Source organism: Liolophura sinensis, chromosome 9, assembly GCF_032854445.1.
Source record: "Liolophura sinensis isolate JHLJ2023 chromosome 9, CUHK_Ljap_v2, whole genome shotgun sequence".
Lineage (NCBI taxonomy): Eukaryota > Metazoa > Mollusca > Polyplacophora > Chitonida > Chitonidae > Liolophura > Liolophura sinensis.
In genome coordinates this window covers 13,380,096-13,401,735 of record NC_088303.1, presented here as the reverse complement: position 1 = coordinate 13,401,735, position 21,640 = coordinate 13,380,096, and the positions used below count along the sequence as shown (strand labels likewise).

The following is a 21,640-nucleotide window of genomic DNA, read 5'->3' as shown; positions in this document are numbered from 1 at the left end:
GCCTACCTACGTTTATATATTCAGACATGATAATAATAAATTTGACCTATATATAAAATACTCACATTTATTTAAAGTAATACTCACTATTAGTGATACAGTAATGCCAAAGCGCACTCCTACAATATTTCCAAATACCTTAATACTTAATTTAATTCATACATTAAAACCTCATTTTACTCAGGCTTTAATGCCAAGTTTCACTCATATATTACTGCCAGATTTGACTAATACAATTATACTCAGACTGTAATATTTCTTTTGTCTAGACATACGATATATACACTATTTGTTTATTATGTTTACTCACTCCGCCCAGACAGGAATAGCTGTATTGCCGCGTTTCATCAGCTTTCCCCTTTTGATGAGCATTTGTTCAGGGGAGACAACTGTCCCCGCGGGATTGAGATTCACTAGAACAGAACATCAGAACATGAGAATGTTTACAATTATGAACACCCTTTATGTAACTTAAGTTGCTAAAAATAATGGAACCTCTTCTGAAGCTTTGCATCGACATCGGAAGAGTCTGAACTTTGTGGGTGTTACAAACAACATGGAGTGGGCGACCTCTAAAAGGAATGTCGAATGCTTACACGTTCAAAAAATATTAATTGTATATGTTTGTTGTGATACATCTAAACAATTTGTGCGTCTTTCAAAGGGGGATAATCGAGAAGACATGTATTGATCCTGAAAGATTACTCACCCCCTATCCTCTCAAGATCATTTAACTCTAACACTGTGGACAAAAGTCTTTCCAGACCGTACTTCTCCTCGGTGCTGTCCGTATTGATCTCAAAGCAGCGGTCCTCAAACCGAAGTACCAGCTCGTTAGCAATCGCTTCCTAGAAACACACCACACAGTTCAGGTCAACCAGTACATATGCACGTGAAGGTATAAAAGCAAATTTATAAAAGGGTAGCATCTTTAATGGAAACTGGTAGTTGTAAGCCAATAACAAATTGTTCATTGATAACATACACCTGGAACTTCTTAACTTAGAAGGGCGTCTATTCACCTAGGGCTATCCGCACACGTGTGCTGAGGTTAATAGGTGTCCACAGATTCGTTTCCGCACACGAGTGAAGAGGCTAACAGATGTCCAGAGATTCGTATTATCGCACGTCTGCGGAGGTTAACAGATGTCACAATTCACATCTGCACATGTGTGTGTAGGTTAATAGGTGTCCACAAGCAGATTCGCACCTGCACACGTGAGTGTCGGTTAATAGGTGTCCACATGCAGATTCGCGTCAGCACACCCGTGTGTAGGTAAATAGATGTCAACATGTAGATTCGCATACGCACACGTGGGTGTAGGTTAATAAGTGTCCACATGTAGATTCGCATCAGCACACCTTTGTGTAGATAAATAGGTGTCAACATGCAGATTCGCATCCGCACACCTGAGCGTAAGGTTAATAGGTGTCCACATGTAGATTCGCATACACACATTAATAAGTGTCCCCAGTGAATAACTGTTCAGGGTTTGCACAACCTGCTTTTGGGGGTAATATTGGAAACATGCAGCTATATCTGCTATTGTTAATGTTACTCTTACATGGCCGACAAGCTATATGCATAATTCGCCATGTAATCCTTTGACAGAGACCCAAACTTTCAAGTTACATCCTGAGTCCACGTATTTGTACCGCATCGTAACTTCTCAGCGTTACCATCTGAGCTTGCATAACGTACTTACATCCACATCGTAACTTCTCAGCGTTACCATCTGAGCTTGCATAACGTACTTACATCCACATCGTAACTTCTCAGATCCAGAAACTTGAAAGACTGTTGAATCTGACCACCGCTGATGAAATTGAAAGTCTTTGAGACGAAATCAATCTGATGACAAAAAAAAAGTCAACGGGTAAGTAACAGTACAATAAAGTAACAATTTAGCCCACTTCATAATGGTTTTTCACGTCTTCGTTGATAAGTAATCAGTCAGACACACTTACTATATAATTAAAGGTATACAGTATAAAGAGCAAAACTACTACGACGGACAAATGAAAATCACTAATTGCGTATTATCACAATTAATGCAGTTAATATATTAACTATCCCACATCAATATCAGTACGATTCCAATCATTCAACTTTAGACTCTAATATTAAACAACTTTCATAGAAAATATATACGCAAATTTCTATCTAGAGCCGTCGTTTTCACCGGACTTTACCTTGATTTAAGCGATATATTCTTGAGTACGATGAAAAACAGCAATAAAATAAACGAATAAATTAAATATATATACAGAGAAAGGTCGTCTTTTTACACATTGTTTGTGGGGGGGTTATGCTCAGTGATGGCACAAGCGATATGATATACTGGCGGCCATCTTTAAGGTGACTTGCGCTGGTTACGTCAGTATACAATACCGCGAACTGGTTAAGATATGTGTGGCATTTTACCTGCAGAGTCCTCCTGCCACCTGGGGTGGACACCCCATAAATATGGGACTTCTGCTGGATTTCCATGGGCGCTGAGATTGACTTGAGCGAGGCCTGGCTTGATAGTGAAGAAGAACCCTGACTTTTCTTCGTGGCTCTTTTCTTCTCATCCTGGAACAGACGGAAAAAGTACGACGTGAGCAATCTACATAAAACACTGACAAAAAATAACAGTCCCCAGTCCAACCCTTTTGAATATTTATAGACGAAAGTTGATATGTTTTGGTACGTTACGCTGTGGTGAACCTATGCATGTTTTATAGTAGCTTACAATATGCAGCCACAACAAGTATTCACCTGTAACAAAATACAATCTGTTGTTAACGGTTTTCACTTGTACACTGTGCGCATTGAGATTTCATTTCAATCATGTTATGAAACTATGCGTAGACTGTTGGGCCCCTAGCATGAGGTCGATCAGTTCAACGATAAAAGTTTCATCATAAAATAAAGATTCCAACCAAACATGTTCTGTTAAAGATTTTTTGCACCCATTACAGACAAATAGTAAGGTTATCGGATATATGTATGGCGTCTCCAACAAGTCTATTCAGACATGTAAAAAGCCCTTTCCTCTGCCCATGACATCTGGTATTTAGGTCATTCAGATCAAATGTTGCTCAAGTCTTTATTTCAGTCTTACAATGCACGATAGGGCTTCTTCGTGGCTGGAACATGGAAGGAATTCTACAGAAGTACAGCGACGAAATGCTTAGACTAAATGTTTCGTCAGTTAGAAATAAAAAAATGAAAATAAAAAACAGAAACAGACAAACTAAAATATTCGATTTTCAGAAACTTTAACTTATATATTCTATCAAAAATGATGAACAATACGTTAAGATCGTAAGTACCTGTAATAATAATAATAATAATAATAATAACTGAACACTGAGTAAGTCTAAATGCATTCACTGATAATGAAGTATATGAGCAGATTAAGAGAGCTTTTCTCGAGAAACACCATTAAAATTTACAATCTTTAAGCCGGCTGTGAACAGTTCAATTATTTGCTCCACAAACTTACCTAAAATCGTAAGACTTTCAGCAGATTCATATAAAAGGCCTACTTAATTCATCCACCAAGCAGGCGATAGACGGTCTCCCTTAGACAAAGAAGTCATTTTAACTACACTGCAAAACCTGTTGTGTAAGCTGCCTGCTCGAACTATCCATATTCAGGGATTTTACCTTCCTCAACCAAACCTAAGAATGTTTCCATTCTTGTTCTTCGTATCGTCTCCTGCTTTGCATGCCCCCTGTATTTCATTTTTTACTTTCTCCAATCTTCCACGCCATTATATTTACATTACTTTGCTTTCAATCGCGATATAAAAAAAATGCATGAATTTGAAACAACTTAATTAAACGACAGCACCATCCCAACATTCATTATTACTGGGATTACTGTGCTGATGCTACTTATAAGTGCTACATGTTCATAAAATATGCAGCCTTCCAAACCCTCCTTATGAACACCTGGCTGCTTAAATAAGGTGGTACTATATGTATGAATGAGGCAATACAATCTGCAGCTGAACGAGGCTATGAAACAATGCAGTCTGAATGAGGCAATACAGCAATACAGCCTGAACGAGGCTATACAACCTGAAAGAGGGTTTGCATCCTGAAGGAGGCAATGAAACAATGCAGTCTGAATGAGGCAATACAGCAATACAGCCTGAACGAGGCTATACAACCTGAAAGAGGGTTTGCATCCTGAAGGTGGCAATACAGCAATACAGCCGGAACAAGGAAATACAGCAATGCAGTCTAATGGAGGCAATGCAGCATTACAGTCTGAGGGAGGCAATACAGCACTACAGTCTGAACAAGGAAATACAGCAAAACAGGCCGACTGATGCAATACAGCATTACAGCCTGAACAAGGCAATACAGCCTGGGTTAAACAGCACCAAAAGGAGGCAGTGTACCACTACAGCCTAATCGAAGCAATAAAACAATACTGCCTGAACGAAGATTTGCAGTGTCATTTGAGGTCTTGTAGCCTAAACGAGGCAAAGTGGCCAGCACGAGGCATTCAGCTTTGATCAAGTGTTGCCGAGGAAACAAGACAATATATGTACATTCTAAACTAAGCAAAACAGTCAGAAACAGTCATTAAAGCGAAGACCAAGCCGGGGGTTTGTATTCGTCTTTATATAATGCCGGCATACATCTGGCATTAGGAAGTAAAACTGTTACGTGATAACAATCAATAGCTTATTCTATAATATTTTCAAGAAAAAAGTCTTTGTTAAATTGAGAAAAGATTCAGTTGCAATCAGACAGGTAAAGAGAGTGTGCGTAGACTGCGTCAGTTCATAACTCATCAACCCTATCGATCAAGTACGAATGATGCAGATGCGGCATCTATAGATGTATGTTCCGCTGCTACTCAGCCATGCGCAAAACTGGTCAGTCAATTAAACCGCTAAGCGATGAAGGGCGTGGCACCTGGCGGGCATACTAGTCTGGTTCGTAAGCCATTTCCTGTATTCACAGAGTAAGAGATGAGGAGAGTACATATATAAGTTGTGAGCTGTTATGAAGCGTGTCTTCATGAATATAAAATTCTGCGAGTTTCTGACTTGGTATAGTGTACATCTCAGATATATAGTGCAAGGACAGAGATGTAGCCATGTTTTTTTTTCACAAACGCCTCGGGTTCTGTCTAGTCACATATAACCAGACATCGAAGGTCAGTGTGACCTGAAACCCGCGTCGTGAAGGAGACACGCGGAAATACAATCGTTAACATCATAATCACTTTGCACTTCTTAATTAATATAGAAATTGTAAAACGGAAATGAATTCATCAGCGACAACATCCTGTTAACAGCGCGTGAATTACACAGGGGTTAGTCCCAACGCACGATGATGCTTTAAGCCAAACCGCCCAGACCTGGTCACGTGTGGTGTTACACAAGTGTCCTCTTCAGATTCAGATCAGCTGGTGCTGTATGGGTAGCATCCGTTGCTCGTGTAAAATACCGTTAGTATGCCCTAACACACACACATAAGCACACACTCTTTGGTCTTCATTAGGCATAATTGAAAAGAATATATATATATATATATTCTTTTCAATTATGCCTATATATATATATACATATGTGTGTGTGTGTGTGTGTGTGTGTGTGTGTGTATATATATATATATATATAATATATTTTCTTTTCAATTATGCCTAATGAAGACCAAAGAGCGCTCACAGTATTGGCCCTCAAAATTGATGCAAAATGCATTTCTAGAGACAACTAAAGATTATGACATAGGCCTACTATCTTTTCTTGATGAAATTTTCACATTTTCCAGTATATATAATTATATTTTTTGAAAGAACCGGAAAGCGTTCTTTTAAGATGATTTATTTATTTATTTGATTGGCGCTTGGCTCTTCTAAGATATCTTAGAATATCTAGAACTCTCAGAATCAGGCGAGATAGATAACTTCATTATATATGATTTTCCATACATGGGTATGTCTTGTCCTCACCAGAAATGTACAGTAATCAAGGCAATATTCACGTTACTGAGACAACGTTTTTATGGCCTATGTTATTTTGGTTAACGTTATTTTCCCAACATTATTTTGGCCAACGTTATTTTGTCAAACGTGAACGCCTTGTTCCATGCCAGACTCCTGTCAGACTTAATGTGATGCGAAATGAGATGTGCTCGACGTGTGGAAAACCCTAATGAGCTGTAGCCTTATTTGGATGACGTTAACAGATTAGCGCAATAATCACCCTAGTCTAATTAACGTTAATGACTACGATACATTATACAATTTCCGTATACATTATAAAATCTCCACCCACTTGAATAGTGTATCATCACATGTGCATACATATTTGTTTCACGCGGTTCTGGCGTGTGTGCATATTAAATATGTCCTATAAGTTCTAACATCACCATAAAAGCTGTTTCCAAGAAAATGTGAATTGGTACTTTTTCAGACTCTTAAGTGTAAAGGATTTAGTGTATTCACTCATTTGGACGTTCGGTTATCAATATGAATAATCCCTTGTATTACTCCTACTTTAACTCACAATTTTATATGTCGCTATGATATGGTTAACATAGCATTCTTCCTTTTCACACAAGTTGAAGTTGAAAATTTGTCTAATTAACTAGACTTCCTTAGTAGCATAGACCAAACCATGCTGAACTGCCATCATCTCATCTCAGTGGTTCCCTAGAAACCAACACCCACGCCACTCCACTTGTTTTGACATCAAGCCAACATTCTGTTAATCTCCCCATATAGCCCCAAAACCAGACCCGTTTTCGGGATTTTATCCACTTAACATATCGTCATGAACTTTTGCCTACTCTGTCATCATGCACATTTTGTCCATTCCAAACATAACGGCATCTCATGTACATTAAATCGGATTGTGTAACTCAACACTGAGCTGCTGGTTGTTTTTCTATGGACCCAGAGCCTGGTAAGCGATAGTCTACCAGCAACATGTGGTCTCTGGATGCAGGCTGCACAGTGTAGGCTGTGGAAAGGAGGTTACGTAACTGTTATCTCTGTTTTTTATGCGTCAACACATTGCTCTGATTTAGAAAATGGCAAAAGTCTTAAAACCCTTTTCTATGACCTCAACGCTCGCCTATTCGCCTACAGCGATGTTTTAACCATATCGGCATCTTAAAACTAAAGTCACAGGTTCGAATCGAGGACTCATTAGACATGGTGCAGCTTTAAGTCAGGGAGTTTGCCAGACACCAGACGAAGTGCCGGTGGTATATTTATTCCGGGTACTCTGGATTACACAATCGCCATCGTACAAACGTTACATAGTAATCAAACAGATAATTGAAAGAATAACTCTCCCTAAATCAACATTTATTTATTTGATTAGTGTTTTGCGCCGTACTCCATGATATTTCACTTGTGCAGGTAATGATGTGCAAATCGGCAAGCATGTGAGTGTTTTAAAACGTTAAATTGACTGCACTGAAAAATCCTAATGAATGAGTCAGAATTGCTCCATGCTACGGGTTTAAACGCTTGTATGAAGTCATTAGCTATGCATTCCTTCTATCATCTACCCGCAGATGACGTAATGATGGAGCAGTTAGAAAAGTAACCTCTACAGACTCCGCGGACTAGGCTGTCCTCCTATTGTCTGATGCCGTACTGTCTCAGGTGCACAGACATCTGACGAGCCTCTAATCCAGACAGGTAAGCCCTGATTAACCGCCTCAGGTAGCCGTCTGTGTGATGTCGCCGCCTCGCTGGATCAGCGACACTCTGCACCTGATAATCACACTGTCATTCTAAGCAAGCTTCTAAGAGACCTCACTCAGAACGTCTACTTTTCTTCTCTCTAAAAAGTGTTTACAAAAGGCGACTTTAGTCTCCTGACGCAATAGAGACGGTATTGTACACATCAATACACCTGACCGATGTATCAGAATTCAATATATAAAGATCTATACTCTTCTCAAGGTGTAGTCCTTGTAGTCCACATTCCAACGTAGTTCACTATGTTCTAATTTCTTACTTTATATACTGCGTTATTTAATTCTTTGGCGGTTGAAAATTGGAAATTTACTGACCTGGAAAGCCCTGTGTGGTTGCCAACTGGTGTGCGAATTTCTGTTACGATGCCTGTTGACGTAGGCCTATAGAATTATAACTTGACATAAAAGAAATTATACTCCTATCTCCCGTACGCGGGACGGACGAAAGTCTCGGCGGACAAAAGCCTCGTGGACAGAAAACCCGCGGACTAACCCCGCTCCCCCAGCCGACAAAAGTCCAAGCGGATATAAGCCCTTCGATCAGTATTAAGTGTATACGGTAATTGGCGTAAGTTGTTTGCTTGTTTGAGAAAACTTGAAACATTCTTCCTGAAGTCACATTTCAGATTTCAACACATGTTTGCAATCAATAGAACCTCTTCTTACTCGTTCAATTTCCATGTATTATAACCGTTTTGACGACATCGGAACAGTCATATATTTCTCACCGGTATACATAACACATTTCTACATTCCAGGTTTATCTAGAACAAAAGAAACCTACAATTATCGTAAACAATTGTTATATTGCAGACTTTTTTTCCCTATTCTAAGATACTCTTAATCGTAGTAAGCTATACCCCGTAACGTACACATTGATATATTCTTTCCAACAGCTAGATATATAGTATAAAGAGATTGCATGATCCACCTCGGGCAGCCATGATGGAGCCAGGCAGCCATACCAGACTATGCTATAATAACATTACTCCATTGTGGCTTACAAACTAGTGCTGTGACAATATGACGTGATCATGCAGGCCATCCCTGGGTTTCTTTCCTTATAGAAGTAAAATGATGAATGAGAGACGAATTTCGTTCACACCATAAAAACTGTCTATTTTTTTCAAATGAAATAATATTGGCCAACATAAAATTTGTGTGAAGCCTCGTTGTGCATACATATCAATGCTTTTCATCCGGTGTTTGATTCGATATCGCGCCAGACTTCGAACATTTGACCTTTAACTGATGCTAGCTGTTGACAGAACAGTTATTGTCCTTGTATTATTTAGCGATGGCATTACATTTTGTACCACTATAACTGGCTAAAAACGCAGCTCAGAAAAATATTTGTTTTTATGGTCATTATGTACATTTTATAACGGTGTCTCTTTATAACAAGGTGGTTCAAATGCCAATATAATGAACGCACCGAACGCAACCCTTGCCCAATGCACCCAACATTTATGCCATTTTATAACAGTGTCTCTTTACAACTATGTGGTCCAAATGCCGACATTATAATAGTGCTGCCTCAACGGAAGACAGTGCCGAAGACATTCGACATTTCATTCTATTCATGACGGTCTCCTTACAGCAAGTTTACAACAAATGTCGACATATTAATAGTGCAGCCTCACTGGATGACCATGCCTAACACACCCAATATGACACCCATTTAGTCACAGTATAACGACACCTCGGCAGCTAGCCTATACCCTTATGCTGATCCCCAAGATTTCTTAACCCTTGGAATGACTCCAGACTGAACATTTTCAGTGTTAAGCTCAGAAAGCAGGACCAGAAATGATAGACGGCACCTCTTTACTCCACAACACGTACACTATATTGGGTGCCAAAAGGAAACCCATGGGTGAATACTCACATGATAAATCTGCTTTAGGTCAAAGTAGGATAATTTGCCTGATAGGCTGTAACTTTCCGTCAAGTCAGAATGTGAGAATAATCATGAAATAAGGAACAGTAGCCCATTTAGCCACGGAACCATGTCACCAATCGGCGTTCATCTCGGCATCTGGTGTCACAGCCACCTGCAAATCTATACATTTCCTGTTTGGGAGAGAGTAAATATATCTAACCATGTTTATTAAGTTCATGAAATCGGCCACAAACTTATTATTCGTAAACATTTCGGAAAGAAAACATCTGTGTGCGTAAACAGAACAACGTATCTCACGGGTAGTTTTGACGGGCAAGACGTTTTTTGTTCTCTGTATGATAAGTATACTGCAGGATGCTTACAGCCGTTCAGGTACAACGCCAGTTATCATCAAGTAAACCAAAAGCATATGGCTCTGTGAACCTCACATTATCAACATGCATTCCGAGCCTTCTGCACTGAGTACTCATGGTACCTTCCTATGAGGATGGTACCGACGCTGATAGCTGTACTGCGGGTATCAAAAACAGGGTGTGGTCATACAGAGAGCACGTGATAGGTTACGTAAAAGACTAATTCATACATTCACGATACACTAAGATGTCCATACATGGCAGTCAGTATCGATGTTATTGGGCGTGCCCATCCGTTAACGCTACACTAAAATGTCTCGTTCATAGCGACAACAAATACTGAAAGTTTCTGCCACAAGGATTGTTACCATTTGTTTACCGAATCATACTTTTGGACGTAAGCTTTGGAAATGGAAATCATTATTTAATGCACATTAACGAGGAGCATAGAACATAAAAGAAAACTAAACCTTATCAAGATGAAACTTATGGGTGGGGTTATGTAACAAAACTATACATCAGGTCAACCTTCAATGATCTGTGCTCTAGAAACAAAGGAGAAACTTCTCATTGATAGATTCATACCAGACAAGGGTTAATTAAGGCACACCCATGACAAGACGGCGATATTAAATAGGTCTGTAAAATATTTGCATCAGTATAATTTAAGCGATGTAATGAATCATCTCTCTTCACAACGCCCCTTGCTCGGTCACAATAGCCTCTGTTAGACTTATGTATAGTGCTCGGTTACCTTACTGTCATGCTGAAAAACTCCATAGAATATCCCACCTATATTTCATCAGTGAACAACAAATGACACAAGTATTATTAACCTTAAAGTATGAAACACAAGCACTACAAAATGAGCCGAATTTTTCTTCAAAAAAAAAAAACACAGGCCAATAACATTTCTTATAGAATTGCTTCCAAAAGTCTGGGCAACACATAAGTTCATTACCTATATTTTAATCTTCAGCACATTTCTCATTTGTTATTCTAAGTTTCTTAAATTTCATACAATGATAATAATATGGATACATATGGCCCATCCATCATGCCGTATCTCTGGCGCTCGGCTTCGCTATTCTGTCTAATTCCGCTTAACCCTGGACTATATGAGCTGTGTTTGGATCATGTAGAATAAAATGGCCACATTTATTTCATGAACAGTTGTAACCAAAACGGAAATGGCATGCGTTTTGATCAGAGACAGTCTATAACGTGACATGGTATACACGATCTGGATACTGTTCAGATTTACCCGCCTAGAACATTCCCTTGCGTCTTTCCGGCATCGTTGGAAACTGTTGCTACTCTTTATGCGACTCCGTTCTAATTTCTTGCTTTTATATACTTTCTTTGTTCTTTGGCTGTTTGCGTTGAACATTGCTTTGGAAATGCGTCCTGTGGTTACTTGTAGGCCTACCAGACAACGGTTGACGATTGGTACACAAGTGTCTCAAATGACGAGTATAAATTCACTTCTCTGTGTGTGCATGGCGACAGGACCATTAGTATATTGCACATTTGCCCTCATAATCTGGTATATACACATCAGAGTTAGATGTGAACTCAAATTAAGTTATATTAGAACTTAAATTAATGCTTAAATCGCTACGACTATTTTGATATTGTCATTCAAGATATTGTCGGAGATTTTCGGCAAATTATCGATCAATGGAAATCCAATCGTATTTTTGCTACTGTTTTGAGAATAGTCAAAATAATTTACTTTCCACAAAACATCAGCGTTCTCTGTGCTACCGATCAAAATCGGTTTTAAAGTTCCTTAAATTTATCAAGCAGGTCGCATTAATAAATGTTAAGCTTCCTCTAGCAGTAAAACCCTCAATTAGGGTTAACAACCTGCACGGCCTTAAAAGTGTTTATAGTTTAGTAAAATACCTTAGCTCCAAGCACAGTGACTGTTGTTTACAATTGATAATTGAAAACAAACAGTTAACCTGAGAGAGTAAACAAATGAAGCGGTTGAGCAGGAAGTGGACGTGGAGCATCTACGTGACTTCTGACGCTTATCGACAGGTAATACGGAGTCACAGGTGACCATGACACACCACAGAGTCACGGTCCAGAAGATTCTGTCCCAGGGGATAATTCTACAAGCTAAGGACCTGTCAGACGGCTGATACATGTCATCCGCATTTTCACTATCATTATCATTATCGTTTTCATCGCCGTCGTCGACTCATAAAACGTATGTTAGAGAGCAGAACAGCTGGCGAAGATTTGTTTTCAAACTTACACAAACTGATCCCATGGCATTTCTAGTCAAAAGTGTAATGACATATTTTACCGGTATGTCTCTACTTCGCTGAGCACATTTACAGCAACTCGAGAATATCTAAATACCAGAAATAAAGAACAAAAAACAACAACCGCAAAAATGATTAGAAAAAAAAAAACACTTGTCGGTATGACATTCGTGCTGGTCAACAACTATTGCAATACATTCCAAGCTGTGACTAATCATTTATATAAAATACACACTCCCCTGGAAGCCACTTTACTAAACATTTAGTTACAAAAAAAATTTGATGTATACTTAGATACATTAATGACCCGTTTAAAAATAAACTATACAAAAAGAAAAAAAATGTCGCCAGTGTGAAGAGCAGTAATATACACGTCTCTTGAGATTTTCCCACAAGTAAACAAGTAAACTGCTTAACGTGAACAAGTCCAGAGACAACTCACATAAGTGTTATTTTGTTATAAAACATGATGGCACAGAAACATGGTGTATAGATAACATATGAATGACAGGGGCAAAAGCATAAGACTGCTTTTTAAATCTAAATTTGAAGCCCGGATTACGGCGTAAGTCTATGCTCTTTTTGTATGGATAAAGTCATGTGACGAGAAGCTTGATGGAATTATCACGACAAGGAAATGTTAAACCCCTATTCTCCCAGAAATATCTGCAAAAACACTCAACCTAGAAATAAGAAGAACGTGTAAAAAAAAATCGGGTCACCAAGCTGTGAGACATTATAAGCAGAAAGAGGCATCGGTGTCGTGACTGCAACAGCAAAAACACTGTGGGGACAAGAAATACTTGTACTTGTATAGATGGGATGCTCTGACATGATTCTGAAGCGAACGTGTCATTTTTTCTTTCATTAGATATAGAAGGTGTACTCGTAAAGGTCAGGACCATAAGTTATGCAGTGTAGATTATATATGTAGTCTAGTTCTCTTAGCAAGTCATCTATATTCAACTAGCTGTAAAATCAGTCATACTCGCTACCAAAATTGCCTTTAGTCAGTGACACATAACAACACAAGCTCTGCACATGGATATGTAGGAAGTCTATATTATTGCAAGGGGAATGAAGATAGAACACTTTTTCTAATTCAAAATTTTAAAGTCCATAGGCCTAAGCTCGGTTTCGACGGCAAGAACCCATTGCCTCGGGTTACGTCATAATTATTAAAAAACCATACTAACACATGCCACTGAACATTGATGCGATTTTGTTTACTAAAGCCACTCAAACCACAGCAGGGTGTCAGAAAAAGAAACTATCTTGTATCTCCGTGACTAGCCTGTTAAACAGCCAACTAAAGGTGTATAGAACAGGTTGTACATGTATGTATAGACAGCCAGGAATGTATTCTAGGTCCTTTTAGTTATGGCCAGGTACAACTAGGTCATTCCCTTTTTACAAATTTAACATACTGTATTTGAGTACTATATTTGTATTTCACATTATATCTATAATACATGTACTGACACTTGGATTCCGTGAGTTACTCATCATAATTCTAGACCAGGGAGACTGTCACCAATATGTTTAGACACAAGTATGGCCCCCCCAAAAGGTATGAACTAATGTATGGGTAGCACATACAATTTCACCCCATCGCATTGTTCCAGGAGTCTAATAAGCACGATTGTTTCTTTATGCAAACTCATATAGCACAGCTTAAAACATTAGAATCCATGCTATATAAGCGATATTAATTGTTGACCAGTCCTATGGTTGTTTGTGAAGCCAGCAAAACGTAATATTCTTTAAACCTCATCTGCTCGTCAAGAGATTGATGTCTTCAAATAAGCTTAAAGACCTAAGCGCAATACACACTAACACAAAGACCAAGGCTCGTTGCTAGTATTTTCTGTGGAGATTTAATTCGGGATTTGAAGGTAAAGCTGCAAATTAAGAATCGAATTCATTTTTATAAAGCTGCCTTTGTGAACACACAGCTGGCTGCCGTCACCTTACAGAATAGTGAACTGAAAGGGTCACGGGTAAAGGAACTCGTGAAGCTGTCCGCCTGGTAAAATTGGTGATTTAGTGGCATCTTTTCCACTTGGGAAAGCGGCCCTGCACTTCACCACACTTCAATCAATATCCTCATCTATGACCTACTTTCAACTTTACAGGTACGTATGGATGAGGCATTGACAATACGTCATCAGGAAAAGGCTCTCATCTGTGGCCACTACGCCAAAACACATGAATGCCCTTGCCACACATGCTTCCTGAAAGATAATATGTATAATTAGTCCGAAGGCCACTACCGTAAATTCTTTGTACTGCATGGTGCATTCTTTACTTCATTCAAAATCATCCAACACAACGATAGGAAGTTTTTCGTTACATTTCTCCTCAAGTCTATGAAACATATTAATAAGGAGTCGGAATCCACCGGTCGTCGTATTCACAAGTCTTTTATGTATATTATAACTGTGGGTGGAGGCACGGGGTTCCCTGGTTTTGCGTGACCGATGACCATTGCCTTCTCCGCAAAGTATTAAAGGAAAGACGTCAAACACAACGGAAGTAAATTTATTTTTCAACAATACAGGGCTTGTGTAGTTTTTAAACGACTTAAAACTCTCAATTTTCTAGGGTTGTGAATAATACCACCTCACATTAAGCTTTAGTCTTTTATATTGTATGGCATGCTGTGGTCTTTTAACGTTTAGGCCGGCATAAACCAGAATTCTGCTGGTTGAATATATGTCCCTGAGGCCTGGCCCCTTTGCACTGGTTTCGTGTTATTGTTTGTTAAATGCGAGCCTGTGAGGCAAATAAATTGCTATTAAATACAGTGCATGTTGAATTTTACCTTATTCTCCTTTAACTCTTATTCCACCGTAAGGCGTCGTAGTTCCTACTATTTAAACATTCACACATTGGAATGAACTGACACAAGGCCACATATCACCGTTTATGTGATTTGACCATTTCTCAAATATCACACTGTCGTCGATATTCTGGTTTTATGCTCCAGCTCTTGTGTTTTGTATAATTGACGTATGAGCATCATCGCGCATCTGTAGACTTCTTCTTCAAAGACGATACAGACTGTGTAGATTCCTATTAAACTGTCTTTCACCTAGATAGTATTTTCTCAATTACAGATTAACATTTTATTTAGATTTTAAAGTTTGTTTTTGAAACTAGGGCCTGCAATTATCTTCTTGGGATATTCTTTCGTGATTGATGTTTGGTATAACATCTGGTGTTGCCATTTACCGGAGGGAAACCCACATCCAGCATTGCCTTTTACATATAGCGTACTTGTGCATGTGTATAGATGTTACCGTGTCCAACTTGGTATTCTATACATGAGTACCGGGTAGAACCCACCCGCAAATCAATATTCGATATATCAGTTGCCCGAGACAAGGTTTGTTCTGGTCCATACTAAGAGCCCGGCTCAGGCTTGTCATTAAGTGATCAATATAGACACCACAGGAACTACCTGATATACACCTGTTGACAGGGGCCAAGTTGTTACCTGTTCATCGCCATCATGTTTCAACAACGGGCTTCATGATTTCTTAACCAGTACAAAACAAACCTATATATAATATCATGGATATAAATTAACAAGAAAAAATCGCCTAGATAAATAAATAGATCATAAGGTATTTAATAAAAAATGACTTAAACGGATTAACGGTGGGTGAATGAACACAACACTGTGTTCAGACAGCGTATAAACATCACCCCGGCAGTGAGCACCGTGCTTCTACCAGAGGACTGAAGCTGTATTAATCAAACAACCGAGATAATACACTTGTCTCCGAGGACCGTGAGTTGTCATGGCTCTACCACGTTATTGTATTGACGACCGCTTGGTTTAATAATAAGGGCATTCAGCGGTGAGGGTGCATGTAGGTGCAAAAACAGGCTGACGAACCACAAACTGCCAAGGCTGCACATAACGTGGTGGCGATTGCTAGGAACAATAAAACGAGTCTGCAAGTCTCCACCAAAAACTAAAATGTTAGATTGTGGACATACTAATCAACCCACGCTTACTGGACCATCCCTCCTGTCTCATCTATCTTCACAAAATTCTCAGGTCTAATTATTCGTGGGGCCTTGGTTATACTTAACTGTTGAGGGCGATCTAAGGGCTGTTTGTGCGCCCCCTACGCTCGCTGAAAACAGCTGGTCTTCCACAAATATGGCTTCAAAGTTAGTACGTCACATGTGCACATGTTCGTAATAAAAAAAAAACAAAAACAAAAAAACACACAAAAAAACAATAAATCAAACAACTATCATAAAAATAAACAAATAAATATATTTTCAGATATTCAGACTGCATACTCAACCTAAGGACACGGTATACACCAATATACAAATGGCGTCGTACAAGTAACAAAAGTACTGTGGTCCACTATCGTAATACACGTTTACACGTTTCAAAGCAGTAATTCAACAGAATTACAAGGAATTTCTCATTTCGGGGATATAAATGAGACAAATATATTAATGATTTGTTTGTTTCACTGGTTGATTTCAGACACACAACAAAGTGATTCCTGGCTTTGGAAGTAAAAAAAGGACAGGCTAATAGTTGATGATTATAACCATGAAACCCGGTTCAGCTTTTGAATTCGGTCAAAGATTTAAATGTCATCATATATCGGTGACAGTAAAAAAAAAAACAATGTAACTATACCATTAAAGTCGCGTTTTGATTTCAGGAGTTGACAAATAAAGCAGGTTGGTGTAATCGCACACAGTGCTGTATGATGTTCACATTTTGCTGTGGAGAGTGTCATTTAATGCAGGATATAGGGTCATACGCTGATACTTTAAGTCATTTCCTGATGCTTACGCAGTCATTTCTTGATGCTTATAAAGTCGTTTAATGATGCTTACGCAATCATTTCTTGATGCTTATAAAGTCATTTCTTGACGCTTACGCAGTCATTTCTTGATGCTGATACAGTCATTTCCTGATGCTTACACAGTCATTTCTTGATGCTTATAAAGTCATTTCTTGATGCTTACGCAGTCATTTCCTGATGGGTACGCAGTCATTTCTTGATGCTGATAGAGTCATTTCCTGATGCTTACGCAGTCATTTCTTGATGCTTATAAAGTCATTTCCTGATGCTTACGCAGTCATTTCTTGATTCTTATACAGTCATTTCCTGCTGCTTGCGCAGTCATTCCTAATGCTTATACAGTCACTTTCTGATGTTTAAATACTTTCCTTTGCTGATTCCCAGCCTGTCATCTATTGCTGTTTATTTGGTCATATTCTGATGCTTACAGTGTTATTTCACAGGCTGTCTTGACACTAGCACATACACCTATTACTTCTGCGTATGCGTCTAGGGAGAAAACCTACAGCACATTGAACTTTAATTTAACGCCAAAATGTATTAAATCTGTGCCATAAATAAATCTGTGCCATGCCGTGGTCTGGTTTTTTTTTTGCCCTTAATTCGTCAACTATCGAGTCAGCCAACCCAGTGATATGGTTCCAACGATTTGGTATACCAACCATTATACTCTTTACTGGGAGTTGGATTGCCTATTTCAAATGAAACTGAATGTCAGTTACAGAGGTATGTGTTTGTCTCCAATCAAAACTACACGTTAGATGTCACGCTAAGGTAGTCAGCTGTTTCTGTGTTAACGATATACATGGTCATGTCGTACTTAGCTCAGACCCACGTGTCATCAAGCAAACCGTTACGGTCGGCTTCAGTCGACATGCATGGACGTGACGAAGTAATTAATTAGCCGCCATAAGACTAATGTCATGACAACATCAGTAGACATATCGGTTTTGAGGTCTACAAAAAGGTCAAGGCAAAATCAATGTGATCAGTACCGGGTGGCACATTAACACCTATATCACTATGCTATACTCTAATTGTCATTACTTGTGATATATTACAAATGTCAATAGGGTATGAGGAGAAATGTTAAAATTTCGTGCATTAATCCTTTCTGACAAAAACGTGACATGATCTTGTGGTCTATTTGCTTTGGCAAGGTCAAGAGCTTGACTTTCGAATATCTTGGTTTTGAAACTGTAAATGTTTGAATACTGTGAGAAAAACTTGACCATAAATCAATGTTCCACAGCTGGTGCCATGTTATTGTATTCATGACTCGGTAAAGCATTTCGTGATTGAAGTCACACAGGCTCAGGTATTTGCCATGTGGTTATACTGAAGTTTTTCTCGCAAGAAAAATGTTATTAATATTTTTTTACAAGTGAGGCGATCGACAGATATGTGACGAAAATAATCGTGACATTGTGATGCTGGGGAGTTTGTATGTCATTTGTACCACTTTGTGACCATGCAGGTTACACAATAAGGATCGGAGATCCCGTGTAAAACTTTGTGACCAGGATACATTATAACAACTGACCATTCCAGTAACAAGATCGCTGTGTACGACTTTGTGACCAGTTTACACTATAACTACTGACCATTCCAGTAATAAGATCGCTGTGTACCACTTTCTTGTGACCAGGTTACACAATAAGTAAGGTGCCCACCTTGTGAAACATTGTCACCAGGTTACACTATAACACCTGACGGTTCCATTACAGTGATCACCATGTACAAATTTGCCATCAGACTACACTACAAAACTGGCGATTCCAGCAAGGTGATCGCCGTGTATCACATCGTTATCTGGTGACACTATAAAAATTGGCGATTCCAGTAAGGTTATCGCCGTGTACCACGTCGTCATCAGGTTATAAAAACTGGCGATTCCAGCAAGGTGATCGCCGTGTATCACATCGTTATCTGGTGACACTATAAAAATTGGCGATTCCAGTAAGGTTATCGCCGTGTACCACATCGTCATCAGGTTATAAAAACTGGCGATTCCAGTAAGGTTATCGCCGTGTATCACATCACCATCAGGTTAAACTATAAAACTTGGCGATTCCAGTAAGGTTATCGCCGTGCAGCACATCGTCATCAGGTTACACTAGAAATAGTGGCGATTCCAGTAAAGTCATCGCCTTGTGTCACATCGCCATCAGGTTATACTACAAAAATTGGCGACTCCATTAAGGTAATCGTCGTGTATCACATTATCATCAGGTTACACTATAACAAATGACAATTCCAGTAAGGTGATCGCCGTGTACCACATCGTCAACAAGAAACACTATAACAAATGAAGATTCCAGTAAGGTGATCGCCGCGTACCACATCGTCAACAAGAAACACTATAACAAATGAAGATTCCAGTAAGGTGATCGCCGTGTACCACATCATCAACAAGAAACACTATAACAAATGACAATTCCACTAAGGTGATCGCCGTGTACCACATCGTCAACAAGAAACACTATAACAAATGACAATTCCAGTAAGGTGATCGTCGTGTACCACATGGTCAACAAGAAACACTGTAACAAATGACAATTCCAGTAAGGTGATCGCCGTGTACCACATCGTCAACAAGAAACACTATAACAAATGACAATTCCAGTAAGGTGATCGCCGTGTACCACATCGTCAACGAGAAACACTATAACAAATGAAGATTCCAGTAAGGTGATCGCCGTTTACCACATCGTCAACAAGAAACACTATAACAAATGACAATTCCAGGAAGGTGATCGTCGTGTACCACATGGTCAACAAGAAACACTATAACAAATGACAATTCCAGTAAGGTGATCGCCGTGTACCACATCGTCAACGAGAAACACTATAACAAATGAAGATTCCAGTAAGGTGATCGCCGTGTACCACATCGTCAACAAGAAACACTATAACAAATGACAATTCCAGTAAGGTGATCGCCGTTTACCACATCGTCAACAAGAAACACTATAACAAATGACAATTCCAGGAAGGTGATCGTCGTGTACCACATGGTCAACAAGAAACACTATAACAAATGACAATTCCAGTAAGGTGGTCGCCGTGTACCACATCGTCAACAAGAAACACTATAACAAATGACAATTCCAGTAAGGTGATCGCCGTGTACCACATCGTCAACGAGAAACACTATAACAAATGAAGATTCCAGTAAGGTGATCGCCGTGTACCACATCGTCAACAAGAAACGCTATAACAAATGACAATTCCAGTAAGGTGATCGCCGTTTACCACATCGTCAACAAGAAACACTATAACAAATGACAATTCCAGGAAGGTGATCGCCGTGTACCACATCGTCAACAAGAAACACTATAACAAATGACAATTCCAGTAAGGTGATCGCCGTGTATCACATCGTCAACAAGAAACACTAGCCTATAATAAATGACAATTCCAGTAAGGTGATCGCCGTGTACCACATCGTCAACAAGAAACACTATAACAAATGACAATTCCAGTAAGGTGATCGCCGTGTACCACATCGTCAACGAGAAACACTATAACAAATGACAATTCCAGTAAGGTGATCGCCGTGTACCACATCGTCAACAAGAAACACTATAACAAATGAAGATTCCAGTAAGGTGATCGCCGTCCAAACTCTCACTGGTTAAGCTTCATTTTCTTGAGGTGTGTCGAGTATGTTGCGAAGGGGCTTGGCTATCTCACGGCTCAGAGTTTTTCTGATAATCGTCACATATATAAGTGAAGAATTCTTGAGTGTTACGTTAACCACACATTTAATGGCTTATACTATATCATCAAACTTCTAAACCACGTGTAAACTAAATGAGTAAATCTTACCTTGTTCTCCGCTGGACGGCCGCGTTGTTCTCCATTTTTCTTGTTCTTCACGATTTCTTTGGCCTTTCGGAAAGCTTCGTCTGGTGACATATTAGATATCTTCACCAAGTCCATTACATAATTCAGCTCATCCAACGACAGGTTGGGCAACTCGCCCTTCTGAATGGCTTGGGGTCGCACCGACATTGTGGTGTTACCTCAACACACGGTCTTCACATAATACAACAAAGTACTGGAGCGGGAGGGTATATATCCACAGGTATATATCCTCAGGTATATATCCTCAAGCTGGGAGGAGCGTTTATCTCAGGTATATACCTATACAATGGAAACTGTATTCCTTAATACTGCAACGACCGTGTACACGATATAAATGTTCCGTGGACACAGGTAAAATGGTATAATTCCTAACACTGGGACGAGGGTCTAGATGTGAGGTATATATTCCGCTTACCCTGGTAGAAAGATATACAGTTGTACCATAACATAGAGAAGAGGGTTTACATAAGTTACCCTAGCAGCTGTTCACCTCACCATGCAGCTGACAACGAACGATAGACAGAGGTACATACATGTAACCCTTGTTCGAACTGAGCTATTTCAAACCTTCATCAGAATCATGTCGTAAAACCAGTTCCAGTGGCATCAGTAATCACCCCGAATCTCGCTCACAGTGTTTTTGTAAACTCAATGACTTGGCCAGA

The 21,640-nt window shown here is 39.3% G+C and overlaps 1 protein-coding gene across 1 annotated transcript in view; it reads right to left on the bottom strand.

Moving 5' to 3' along the window:
* LOC135475161 (uncharacterized) overlaps window positions 1–21,202 on the bottom strand; it is a 33,401-nt gene extending 12,199 nt beyond the window's left edge. Inside the window, exons 1-5 of the mRNA XM_064754945.1 lie at window positions 20,937–21,202; window positions 2,426–2,575; window positions 1,760–1,852; window positions 710–848; window positions 311–413 (exon numbers count right to left, since the gene is read on the bottom strand). Coding sequence (XP_064611015.1) covers window positions 311–413; window positions 710–848; window positions 1,760–1,852; window positions 2,426–2,575; window positions 20,937–21,122 — 671 coding nt within the window. The 5' untranslated portion in view covers window positions 21,123–21,202. The remainder of the gene's footprint in view (window positions 1–310; window positions 414–709; window positions 849–1,759; window positions 1,853–2,425; window positions 2,576–20,936) is intronic.
* Between the last annotated feature and the right edge of the window lie 438 nt (window positions 21,203–21,640).